Source organism: Melospiza melodia, chromosome 4 (assembly GCF_035770615.1).
Source record: "Melospiza melodia melodia isolate bMelMel2 chromosome 4, bMelMel2.pri, whole genome shotgun sequence".
Taxonomy (NCBI): domain Eukaryota; kingdom Metazoa; phylum Chordata; class Aves; order Passeriformes; family Passerellidae; genus Melospiza; species Melospiza melodia.
This window is the reverse complement of record NC_086197.1, coordinates 16659485-16671923: the sequence shown is the minus strand read 5'-3', so window position 1 is coordinate 16671923 and position 12439 is coordinate 16659485. Positions and strand designations below refer to the sequence as shown.

Genomic DNA, 12439 nt, shown 5'->3' with positions numbered 1-12439 from the left:
TTCATAGAAGCTGTGGATGCCCCATTCCTGAGAGTGTCCAAGGCCTCGTTGGATGGGGCTTTGAATAACCTGGTCTGGTAGAAGGAGTCCCTGTCCATAGTGGCTGGGCATTGGAACAGATGGTCTTTAAGGTCCTTCACACCCCAAAACATTCAATGATTCTGTAACAACGTGGATGGTCATGGGCTCAGACTCTGGCTCTCAGAGGTAATGCTCTTTTAGGCCTGGTTGTTCTGCTGAACTCAGTTGAGTGGCAGCTTGCTCTACCACCATAACAAAGTAATATTCCAAGTAAAATATCTGGAGAGAAATGAAAGAGCTGAACCCTAGCAGCAAAGCCCAACAGCACCACCTTACCTCGCTGTGGTCAGAATTTCTGGTAACTTTTGTTCAGACATGTAAAATTGCAGATCTCATAAGTTCTTCAGGCCAGATGCTAAGCAGGTAATTTGTGCTTGCTGAGGTTCTGGGTTTTCACTTACCTTTCTTGGAAAGGGGAGTGAGATGTAATGAATAAATGTAAAACATAAGAAATAGAACCCAGGATACATGGGAGACATGTTTGCATCCTATGATTTGCTGTTGGGAGGTTTTAGCACTGAACTCAGAAGTGTATTTATGGAGCTGCTGGTCAGAACTGTGCAATTTAAAGGTGAAATCTGTTCCCTTTTTTAATCTTGAGTTTTCATTCCACTCCAAATTGGTGCAAGCAAATCTCCTGGGGCTAAAATGCCACAGGAGCACTAAAGGCCAAGAACAGAATTAATTTCTGAAAGTTTGAGAGAAAAACCATCAGGTTTAGGGCTGTAAAATGTTAATCTGTTTCTGACTTTCCCAAGAGTTGTCTGAAATCCTTTTGCCCACTCATAACTCAGGTGACTTCATGTCAAATACTGGAGCTGTTTTATGTGTGAGTACTGACAGAAGTAGTGCACGCTTTTATCATAGCCATCTGGTAAAAAAGGCTGAAAAAGTTAACTCCCAGACCTTTTTCTTGGTCCAAAACAATGTGGAAGTCCCTTGGAAGAAATGGGAAACAAGACTGAGCCTGTGGTCATTTGCCCTAAGATGTTCTTTGTTCAAGATTCAAGTTTTTAAAAAGCACGTGGCTGCATCCCTGAACAATTTCTCCTCAAATGTGTGGCTTTGCAGTCCTTATTTGCTAGGTGAAAAAAGGACTTAAGCTTTTCCTCTTACTTAATGGTAGGAAACATCCTGGTTTTGTTAGTGGTTCATGCCCATTTCTCCCAGAGCTCCCTTGAATGCTTCCAGCTTCACCCCCAAATAAGACCTTGCCAAAATAATTTATGAGCTGTGGAGTGAAAATGTGACTGATACAAATGTTGCAGAAGTGTATAAAATGCTAAATTATTCATGGTACTTAAGCACAGAAAATCCTAGGGCTGAACTGACATGGTGAAAAACTCCAGGCAAAATACCCACAGTGGAAAGTCTTGAATTTAAAAACAATTGCAAACTTTAGTCGGGCTATACTAGAGAATCTTAATCCCTTCTACCTTTAAATGCCCCTTCTCATGCTGTACCCTGTGCTTTCATGGCCAGCTACTTTTAATGTTATTTTCCACATCACTTTCCCATGATCAGGGACCTGAGGCAAAGAACTGTCAGATGCCTTGGTCTCAGAGCCTCAGACCTTCTCGCACAGCTGGTCTCCAGGGACCTCTGTGGGTGTCTGTCAAAAATTTATTTCATTATCATAATGACCCTCAGTTTTCACCTACCTATCAGACAAAGGGTCCTGGATGCTTTCATCAAGCCCTGGATCACTTTCACCTCTGGAGTTTTCTGGTAAAAGACCTACAAACTAAAATATTAATGTAGGAGGAGAACTTTGAGAATTTAAACTGCTGCATGGACCATGACCTGCTGCCTAATTTGTGGAGAATTTTAGCAGAGATGCATTGGGCTCAGTGATGTAACTGAAACAGGCAGTTGTGAAGATCAACAGGTCAGATAAAAGGAGAACTGTGCTGAACCAAATGCTACAAGAAGCTTAGAGAATTCATATTCTTAAGCAGTCTGGTTCCAGATTATTTTACCATTTTGCTTGGTCTTGAAAGCATTGTTCAACAGCTGATTTCAGGTTTCCTTTTGCACCTTTTTATCAGTTTTATTGTGAAAAAAATGTCAAAAACCCAACAATAATTTTAAACAGTATTGTGTTGGATTCTGTGTGTATCAAAACCTATTTCCAATGGAAACATTTTTTGACAAGGCAGTTCTTGCTTGTTGCAAAAGCATTTTGAATAAAAACATTCAGGCTGCTTTAGTCACTATGTCTTTTGCTTGAAGGGTATGATAGGTTTTCAGTTTGTTCCATTTGTTTCCAAATGTTCCATTTTGCCCTGGAGATGTATAGGAACCATAGGAAATCTGATGGGGAGTTGAAAAGGTCCTCAGGATCCCAACTGACCTGCAGCAAATTAAGGGAAAACAGGGTTATTTGACTGACATTCTTCCCTCTATTGAAAGCCAAACAGCACTGGTGGCAGAGTCAGCCACATCAGCTTTATTTGTTAATGAATGAGCACCTGTAACTTGCTGTTCCATTTTTGCCAGGCTGTACCCTCGTCACGCAAGTGCTCTCAACAACCTGGGGACGTTGACCAAAGACGTGGTGGAGGCCAAGGACTACTACAGACGGGCCCTTCAGCTCAACCCCCAGCACAACCGAGCGCTCTTCAACCTCGGCAACCTGCTCAAGTAAGTTGAGTGCAGGTGGGGCACCAAGAAAATTCAAATTGCCCCTAAACACATCACCAAAGTAGTTTTTTTTTCTGCCAGCTGGTGAAGAAATGGTGTAATTTCTTAGTGCCATCCAAAAGTGCTGGCACAGAGGTGTGGTTTATTGTGGATATCCCTCTGTGTTGTGCCACATCGCTCCGGGTGCTGTTCACGAGTGTGTTCCAGTTGTAGGAAATTCATTTGTTCCAGGCATCAGAAATGAGTTGCCTAAACCCACCTAGGCACCTGAGATCCCCATCCTGGCGGAGATGTGTGAACATCTCCAGAAGAGGAAGCTGTATTGTTCAAAGGTAGGCATCAGATGCTGAGCTAATAAATAACACATATCCAAAAAATCCCTCTCTTCAAGTTCCCACTTCTCCTCATTAGCTGTATATGTGTAGTTTGGGCATAAACACCTTGTGGTGAGATGCTCAGAGCAGCGGAGTTCATTCCCCTGCAGAGCAGGTAGGTCTGGATTTGAGGGGAAGGCTGGTTTCCATCCCCGAACAGTTAAAAACAAGTTGATGAGCTCATTACTTCACTTGTTGTTGTTAAGAGTGTCAGCCTGTAGCAAGGAGAATAGCAGACAATCATAATTATGCAAATTAATTTGACTAACCACATCTAAAGACTAAACTTAGATCTGTACAAGAAGTCAGTATGATAAGATCTGCAAAGGGTTCAATTTAAAAAAGTAAAACATCTCTCTTCAGCACCAGCAAAAAGGTCCTTGGTTTTGTGAGGATATTGTGGTGTATTTGCTGACAGAACTGCATAAACTACAGCAGGAAAAGTACATTTTTTCTGATATGAACTGCCCTTATTTTGCTGATAATAGGTCTTGGTAAATCTTTTAGAGCAGACAGTGCTGGTTAAACTGTGACAGGCTTACTGTGGGACTGGTTTTAAAGTGGCACTGTGTCATTAAAACTTGGTCTTTCTGGTCCTGAAATGTAACTTTGAGTGTGGATTTGTATAAAGGATGTTAAGTGGGCTGCTGGTCCTGGTCTGTTCAGAAGCAGAGAAATTATCAGAATAATATTACAAGTAAATCTATTGGTTTGAGGTTAGAATATGGGAAATGAGTAATCTTAAATAGAAAGTAGGTAAGTGCTTTACTGGAAATACAAGGAAGGAAAGTGGTACAGTCTTGTTACAAGAGAAAAGAAAGGTCTTTGTATTTTTCATCAAATTTGGTTGATTGAAATTAATTTTAGGTGGCAATGGTGTTTAAAAATACATATTGTCTTTTAAATCCGTCATGTGTACCTTAGTTACTATTCTCTGTTATGTTTTGGAGGTTTTTTTAAAATGTAAAATATTAATACAAAGGATCTGAGCCAGAAGAAGCACTGGGACATTTCATGTCAATTATGCTTAAATCTGGCCTGTCAAAGGGCTCTTATAACCCAGCAGATGGATAAAAACTGGACTTGCTGCACTGGAAAAGCACAAAGGAGATGTGTAGGGAAAATGTCTTAGAAATGCTGTTTGTTTTCTGTGCAATATGTCATGTTTTTCACATTGTGATGCCTAAGATATTGTGTGTCCTGCTGGATTGTATGCGCTCTGCATCCTTCTGTGGTGCCACATTTTGCAGTATGTTAAATGTGTGTGATGTGTGATGCTTGTGCTAAACTTGTCAAAAGCAAGCACTCAGGGTCCTCCTGCCCTTTCCCCACATCCATTTGCTCCCATTTTCTAAACTTCCTTTAGGCTTCCGAAACAATGCAGTGCATCTGCACACAGCACTTGTGTTAATTGTATTGGAAGCTGAGTGCCTTCATCTCCCTGCTCAGTTTTAAAAAACCTGCTAAAAAACAGGTGGAGCTCACAGTGCAGGAATTAGCACATACATAAAGCAGGTGCTGCGTGGGCAGAAACTATATGAATGTCTCCCCTAAAACAGGATCCCAAACCCTTTGGCCAGCACCTTTCCTAGATGATCCAGCAGGTTAGCAAAGAATACCAGCCATGCTGGAGCATGAGGGACCTTGTGAGATGACCAGACAGGTACAAGGCAGAGATTTCACATTTCCCCTTCCTACAACGATGTCTTTATTTATATTTTCTACCTGTGTCTACAATTATCCTTTCATATATATATATATATATAAATGTGCATATATATGGTAGCCAGTATTCTGCAGATATTAAATCTAGTTTAATATGGGTAATAAATGAAATAAAATGGAAATCTGCAGAATATTACAGACAGATATTACTTTCTGGCTGTGTTATGAGACATTATGAAGAGTGTTTTGATTTTTAAATATATGTCAGAGAGAAGATAAATGGTCAAGCAATAAAAGCATTTTCTGTCCTCTTTACAAAGAGGGGCAGAGCATGGGGCAGATCAGGAGGGGACAGATGTGCAACACTTAAGGCATGTCCAATAACAGCACTGCTTGTACTGGGACATGGAATTGTCTGGCATGGGGAAGTCCCAGTTGAATTCTGCTGAGTTCCCTGTACCCATCCCTGCTCACAGTGTGCAAATCTGATGGTAGATCCTAGATTTCATCTCCTCTGGAGTGCTGAGAGAAGGGAAGTCCAGGATTTTGGAAGGATAATTTTGTCATTGCCATGTGGGAATCTGCCCTTCATTATTCCATGCAAATAAGCTATTTAAGCATCCATTGCTTGTGATTTAAACTTGAGTAAAAACTGTTTTGAGGACACAGGATGGAATTTATAAGTTATTTTCTGTGGAAGTCGTAGATGAAAAATGATGTTTCCATTTTCTGTTTGCACATAAAGAAGACAGCTATGTGCCAGAAGATGAATGTTCTCAGGAAGTATTGCAGGGTAATGGCTGAATAAACCTCTGGTTTTGTTTACATATCCTGAAATAAAGTTATATGTCATCATTTTTGTGCCTAATATAAATATTGGAGAGCAGATAATTAAACAATGCTGGCAGATTTCTTACTTAAAATAGACCTAGAAGATGGTGTACCTAAAAGTAAGAAATCTCTCTGCTTTCATGGTCTGTGTGATCAGTGACACAGAGCAGCCTGATGCTGCTTTCTTCTGTTTTGAGTATTTGACCCTCTATATAAATTGAGGTTTGTTGAGATACAGATAAATTTTGTTCAGAATACCTCATGAATTTATAGGGTATGGGTATTTCTGTAAAGAGATAAGAAACAATATATTATGAACATTTGAAATTAATGTCAATCTCAGCTTTCTGTTGCAGGAATAATGGACAAGATCTTTTTTGTGGTAGTGTATCAATCCACACCTAAAGCCCTGCAATATCCAGTACCCTGCTCCTTATGAAGAAGGCCTCACATGTTTTGAGAGTGTTATGGCTTCATTTTCAAGGGGAAAATGAAATGCCTAGACACAATCTCCACTGAATCTTGAGTTTATGTTATGTGGAGAAACACACAACGTGTCCTGAGTGTTTGTTGTTGAGATCTAGTCCCAGTTGAGCAAAGCCATTTATTCAGAAGAGGAGGAACTGTCTGCCCTCTCTGATACAGGCTTCTGATGTTAGTGTGCTGACACAGCCTTGTGGAACTGCCTGGGATGGATGGATGGATGGATGGATGGATGGATGGATGGATGGATGGATGGATGGATGGATGGATGGATGGATGGATGGATGTCTTTCTATCTATGTATCTATCTATCTGGAAAACATCAGATAGAAATTAATGTATTGAGATTTAAGACCTTTTAGCTAGTGAAATGTTCCTTCCTTTTCTTCAGAAGCAAAGTGAGTGGTGATGTTCAGTGATACTGAATGGTCCCTGCAGGGTTCTCTGTGTCTCATGAAGTGCTGCAGTTGTCCCTCAGTATCACAATAACATTGGAGACTGGTTAAAAACCCCCACAAACTCTGGCAGTCTCATTTTTATAACTTAGGTTGTTACTATAACCTAGGGTCCCCAGAGATCATTTGGAGATCAAGGTAGCTGCTCAGGGAAGTCTGATTAGATCAGATTGTTCAGGGCTGTGTTCAGCTGAATCTTGGATTCCTCCAAGGACAGAGAGGCCACAGTCTCTCTGTGTGACCTGTTCCAGTGTTTGACCACCCTTGTGGTGAAAAATACTTTTCCTGATATCTTATTAGGATGTCCCATGTTCCTTCTCTGGCATCTGTTGCCTCTTGTCCTGTCACTGTGCACCTCCACAAGAGTTTGGCTCTGGCTTTGCTGTATCCTTGTAAAAATTTGTTCAAACAGTTGTGGGGCCTTTGTTGATTTTTGTGTTTCGGGCTTTAGGACAGTCTCAATAACTTCACAAAATAAAAGATGAAAGTTACCAAGTCCTTTAGAGCACTTATTCCTGGGTTGCTCTCTGCTGCACATGAAATTTGCTCCAGTGCTAGCAGCCCTGTGCATTGCCAGGCTTTGGCTGGGTGGTTTAACCTGGTGCTTCTCCAACTTGCAAAAACATGAGAGAGATGCTCTCAGTGGAAAGAGCTGTTCCTTGTTTTCAGCTTGAGCATGCTGATTGTAGAAGCAAGGCTGTGGGCTTAGGTGGGAGAGGGAGTCAAGAGAGGGCATTGTAAATCAGGGTAATTTGGGTAAAAAGTTGGAATAAGTGGTCACAGATTGCTCCTGTCAGATGAATTTGTTCTTCTTTCTATCACAGAAAAGATGTGCATTGCCTAACTATTCCTGCTCCAGATCCCCAGTTTATGGTAAATTAGTGCACTGGACTGCTCTTTCAATGCTCTGTGCTCTCCCAAATTGCAGGAGATTTTTATATGAGATGGCCTTGATCCTGCAAAGTGTTGGCCTTGAGCCAGGAAAGCACTTCAACCAGTAATTAATTTTCAACTTGCATGCATAAAAGTTAAGTACACATTTAAGTGCTTGGCCAGAGCACTTGGTATCTTGCAGGCCTAAGCCCTCTGAGAAACTACTGGATCTGCCTTTTTTAATGTGATTCAGTCTGTCACATAAAAAGATGCCATAATCTTTCCCTCTTTACCCCCACTTTCAGGAGGCAAACATTGTTCTTGGATCAAATGGAGAAAAAAAAGAGGCCATGTTGGAATGAAAGAGTAATTAAGAGGGCTGCCCCATGTTCAGAGTGAATGCTTGTGGTTAATGGGAACTTTTACTGCTGTTGAGTGGATCACTTAATCCTTTTATTTCTGTAGCGGGCATTTCCTACATTTTCTGCCAAACATCAATACCTTTATTAAGCAGTCATCTGGTTTTGATTTATAAAAATGTGTGTCATGAAACTCCAGCCAAGGGATCCCAAAGTTTTATAAATTGACAAGCTAGCTAGACTTTAATTAGTGTAGGAGAAAAGTGGTTCTTTATTTGTTTTTGCTTCATTCGTGTAATTTATGTGGAACAGCACTGGAAGAAGAAAAAGACTAGCACAACTGGTTTTACTTAGCTTAATGCACAGGCAAAATATTCTTCCAGTTACACAACTAGAAAGGGGAAAAATCTGCAAAGCCACATATATTATCAGCTGAAATTTGCACCTTATAAACAAGATCTGGTTACTTGACCATGCCTCTCAGATGAAATCTAAGGCCAAAGCAGCAAGGTGTTCACATATTTTCTGTTTCCCCAGAGCCCTTTGTTTCTTTTTCTAAGCCCTCCTATTCGTATTCTTTGTACACCCAGCACAAGGAAAATGTTGTTTCAGCCCAGCTAAACATCCTTAGATGTTTGTTCAGGAAACCTTCTCATTTTTCAAAGGGGAGAAATTGTAGCTCAAATAAATAAACATCCCAAGGTTTTTGTTAGGGAAACCTTTTCCATTTTCCATAGCAATAAATGCAGAGCAATGCTAGGAAAAAACCTAGCTCATCAGCACAGTCATCTTTCAGCTGTCTCTATTCATAATCCTTGGGATCTGAAGGATAGAACTTCTCCAGCCTAATCATCGACTTGCTGAGGAATTATTTAGAGATCCAAGGCAGATTTAACTTGGACATATTTTAATTTCAAAATAATGGAGTTGCAAGTGGATCTGTAAGAGACTCCTCAAGGTTTTAGTAAAGGAAATGAAGGATTTCAGTGCCTCCAGCCTACTGAAGTGAGAGGGAATGTCCTGCTCCCAGATCACAGTGCCTCCATCCTCTGGTGCCCTCCCTTCAGATACTGAAGTGTATTGATTCATTAAATCCTCTGTCCTGAGGAAGTGCTGGGTGCTCACATTGTGGAGAGGAGGCATGAATGAATCATTTAGTCTTTGTTGAAAAGGGCAATCCGGGCACTTGCACTTCTCTTTAAAGTGGTTAATCAGTGGGATAACCTCAACAAGTGCTTACAGGAATATTCCTTTCTGTTTTTTTTCTCTTCTTGCTGCAGGTCCCAAGGGAAGAAGGAGGAAGCTGTAATCTTGCTGCGGGACTCCATTAAGTACGGCCCAGAGTTTGCAGATGCCTACTCAAGTCTGGCCTCGCTGTTGGCTGAGCAGGTAACAAGGATGGCTCAAGCCCTGTGCCTTGGTGTGCATGCACTGCTGCCACAGCCACAGCCCCTCCTGCACCTTCCAGCCCTGCATTGCTGCCACAGCCCCTCCTGCACCTCCCGCCCTGCCTCACTCAGCCATGGTGGCAGGCATGGGCCCACGCTGTCTGCACAGAGCTCTCAGGCTGCTCTGCAGATGGCTTTTCCAGGATGGGAGGCAACTCATCCACAGTGAGTAATTGCACCCACGTGGTGTGGCTCTGAATTAAATCACTGCTGAAGTTGTGAGTAAATCCCCTCCCTGCCTCTGTGGAGAAGTCTCAATCCATGGCACCTTGGATGTTGTGACAGCAGGAGAGGCGAGCTTCCCCTCACACACACACGCCTACACAGATAGCCTGGAGATTGCATAATAAATCATTGCAGAGCTGGGGATTGTCACAAACCAGGTGGCCTCTGCAGCCCAGATTCTGCCCCTTGCACACACACACACACAGGGTACAGCCCCTGATTACTGTGGTAGATGCTCACGAGGTGGGAGGGCTCCCTAGCTTTATGTTGCTCTTAATGAGTGGCTGTTCAATATTTTATTTAACCTCGTGGTTCAGGTGCCTCCAGGCCTTATTTGCTGTGCATGGCCCAGGCTGTGCTCTGCAGGCAGGATTACTCATTTCCTCTCAGGCCTGCTCCCCATGCTCATTACTTAGGCTCTCCCTACTCGCTGGAGTTAGATAATTTATTTCTGCAACATCCCTGTGAAGTGAAATGCTGTCCCCACAGAGGAAAAGAGAACTTGAGGAACAAAATCCTTGAGTTCAGAAGGAGTCATGGGGGCGTGGGTGCCCACACTGGGACCACTGAGCTCTCCTTCCCTGAACACCTGCAGCAGCAGCAAGTGAGGGATGCTGTACTTTGTGCTGTGATCCCACTCTGGGGCTCTGGGGGTGGATGACAAGGTCCCTGTAACTTCACAGCTCCAGCACAGCCCTGCAAACCTTTTGAAAACTGATTTTTTTTCCTCCTTCAGTTTTCAGATCTAATTGTTCCATAGCATGGGGTGCTGAAGCTTTCTTAAAATATAAATACAGACAAAGCAAAATGGTATCTTTTTCTGTTCTCCATTATTCTGGTTAGTGAAATCTTCTCTGTGTAAGGGAAGGGGATGAATTTCAGCAAAACTATAGGCAGAGGTCTTGTTTAATCTTCTTCAAGGATGTAGGCACTCTGCAAAACTCACCTATAATGTATGTGAATTACTGAAAGATGAATTGATTTTTGAGGAGTTCTGTAATTGCATCCTTTTTTTTCCTCTTTTATTTATTTTATTTTCCCTTTTATTTTTATTTTATTTTCCCTTTTAGGAGAATTTCAAATATTTCTCTTTTATTTTTATTTTCCCTTTTATTTTATTTACCCTTTTTTTTTTCCCTTTTGATTTTATTTTCCCTTTTAAGAGAATTTCAAATATTTCCCTTTTATTTTTATTTTCCCTTTTAATTTTTCCCCTTTTATTTTTATTTTATTTTCCCTTTTATTTTTTTCCCCTTTTATTTTTATTTTCCCTTTTATTTTTATTTTCCCTTTTATTTTTTCCCTTTTATTTTTATTTTATTTACCCTTTTGTTTTTTCCCCCTTTTATTTTCATTTTATTTACCCTTTTTTTTTTCCCTTTTTATTTTTATTTTATTTTATTTTCCCTTTTAAGAGACTTTCAAATATTATCAATATTACCTGCAGGGATCTCAAAATATAGTGTCCGAATTTAAAGACAAGCCTTGTTGAATGGTAGCCCTGCTTTGAATAAGCCTGTCAATGAAGAGCGTCCTGCAAGTATAGGAAATGAGTCCTCTGCACTATTACCTGGTTTTAATATTAATTGAAATTATTAATTAGAATGATCGATTGCCAGGTCAGCAGAGCAATAAAACCACTATAGAGTCCTGAGACCTTCTGCCCAAAGCAAATGCCATTAATAAGTCCAGCAATAATTCATCTCTCTTACATATGGATTGTTCATCCTCTCGTGACTTGAGTAAGTGGTAGGCAAAAAAGATAGTACAATTTTCTCAGAAAGCAGCAATTTTTCTGCAGACTTTTCTCATGTTCAGCCACAGCAGATGCCTGCTTGATTGTGCACCTCCTGCCTCACACATCCATCCTGCAGACCACAGGATGGTCAGGGTCCATCAGGGTCTGTCCTACAGTACCTGCTGCTGCCCGTGGCCTCTAGGGGTACAGGCAGAGCTTTTGGTATCTTCAGCCCAAAGGATGATTGACAGGAGCTCATTTTCACAGTTTTGGGTTTTCCTCTTTGTCTTAGCAATAAAAGCTTTTAGCTGAGAACTGCTAAACGTTCCAAGGAGTATTTTTGTGTCTCCTTGTGGCCCAGAGCCTGTGTGACACCTGTAGGAGTATCTGTGAGGCCAGGCACTACAGGATGGATCACAGTGGGGCTTTGGGGATGGCACCACTGGGTCCCTTGTTGTGGTGTTGGGTTCCCAGGATGAGGTGAGAGATGAGAATTTGACCCCAAGTTTCTCAGAAGGCTGATATATTATTTTATCATATTGTATTATATTAAAAGAAAGTATATACTAAAACTGTATTAAAGAAAGAGAAAGGATACATCAGAAGGCTAGACAAGAATGAATAATACAAACCCATGACAGACCAGAGTCCCAACACAGCTGGACTGGGATTTGTCATTAAGTCAAAACAATTCACATGCTGGGTAAACAATTCTCCAAATCACTTTCCAAAGCAGCAAAACAGGGAGAAGCTGAAGCTTCTCATCTTGCCAGGAGAAGAAATCCTGGAGACTTTTCAGAAAATATCAAATGACAGTCCCTCTTGCTGGGATGTGATAGGAAGGGGGTTAAATAATAATGTTAAATGCCATGTTTAAATAACTTGCCATGAGGTGCCCATGACAGCTTCTGCTTCTCCAGCTTTGCTCCAAGGCTAAAAGGGAAGTGTGTGGACACAGTGAAATAGCACCAGGATTGTCTTGGTTGGTGCACAGCCATGCACAGCATGTTCCCCCCATATTAAAGGGGATGAATCTGAAATAGACCTTATGGTTCCTTACCTTCTATCCCTGTAAATAGTGCTGCTAAGAGGAAGGGTTCAGATGCCAGGGAATTAACCTGTAATTTCATGTAATTACCCTTTTCTCTCCTTGATAGCTGATTCTGAAGCCAGAGCTGACAAAAACCCACTGCTGTATTGTATGGAACAGCTTGGCTTGTTTGTGCCTTTATAAATGCTTGCCCTTCTGGCTGCTCTTTCTGCT

At 41.3% G+C, this 12439-nt stretch overlaps 1 protein-coding gene across 1 annotated transcript in view; it reads left to right on the top strand.

Annotated features, from left to right (window-relative positions):
* TMTC1 (transmembrane O-mannosyltransferase targeting cadherins 1) overlaps positions 1 to 12439 on the top strand; it is a 143112-nt gene that overhangs the window by 113765 nt on the left and 16908 nt on the right. The window contains exons 12-13 of the mRNA XM_063154031.1: positions 2581 to 2724; positions 9045 to 9153. Coding sequence (XP_063010101.1) covers positions 2581 to 2724; positions 9045 to 9153 — 253 coding nt within the window. The remainder of the gene's footprint in view (positions 1 to 2580; positions 2725 to 9044; positions 9154 to 12439) is intronic.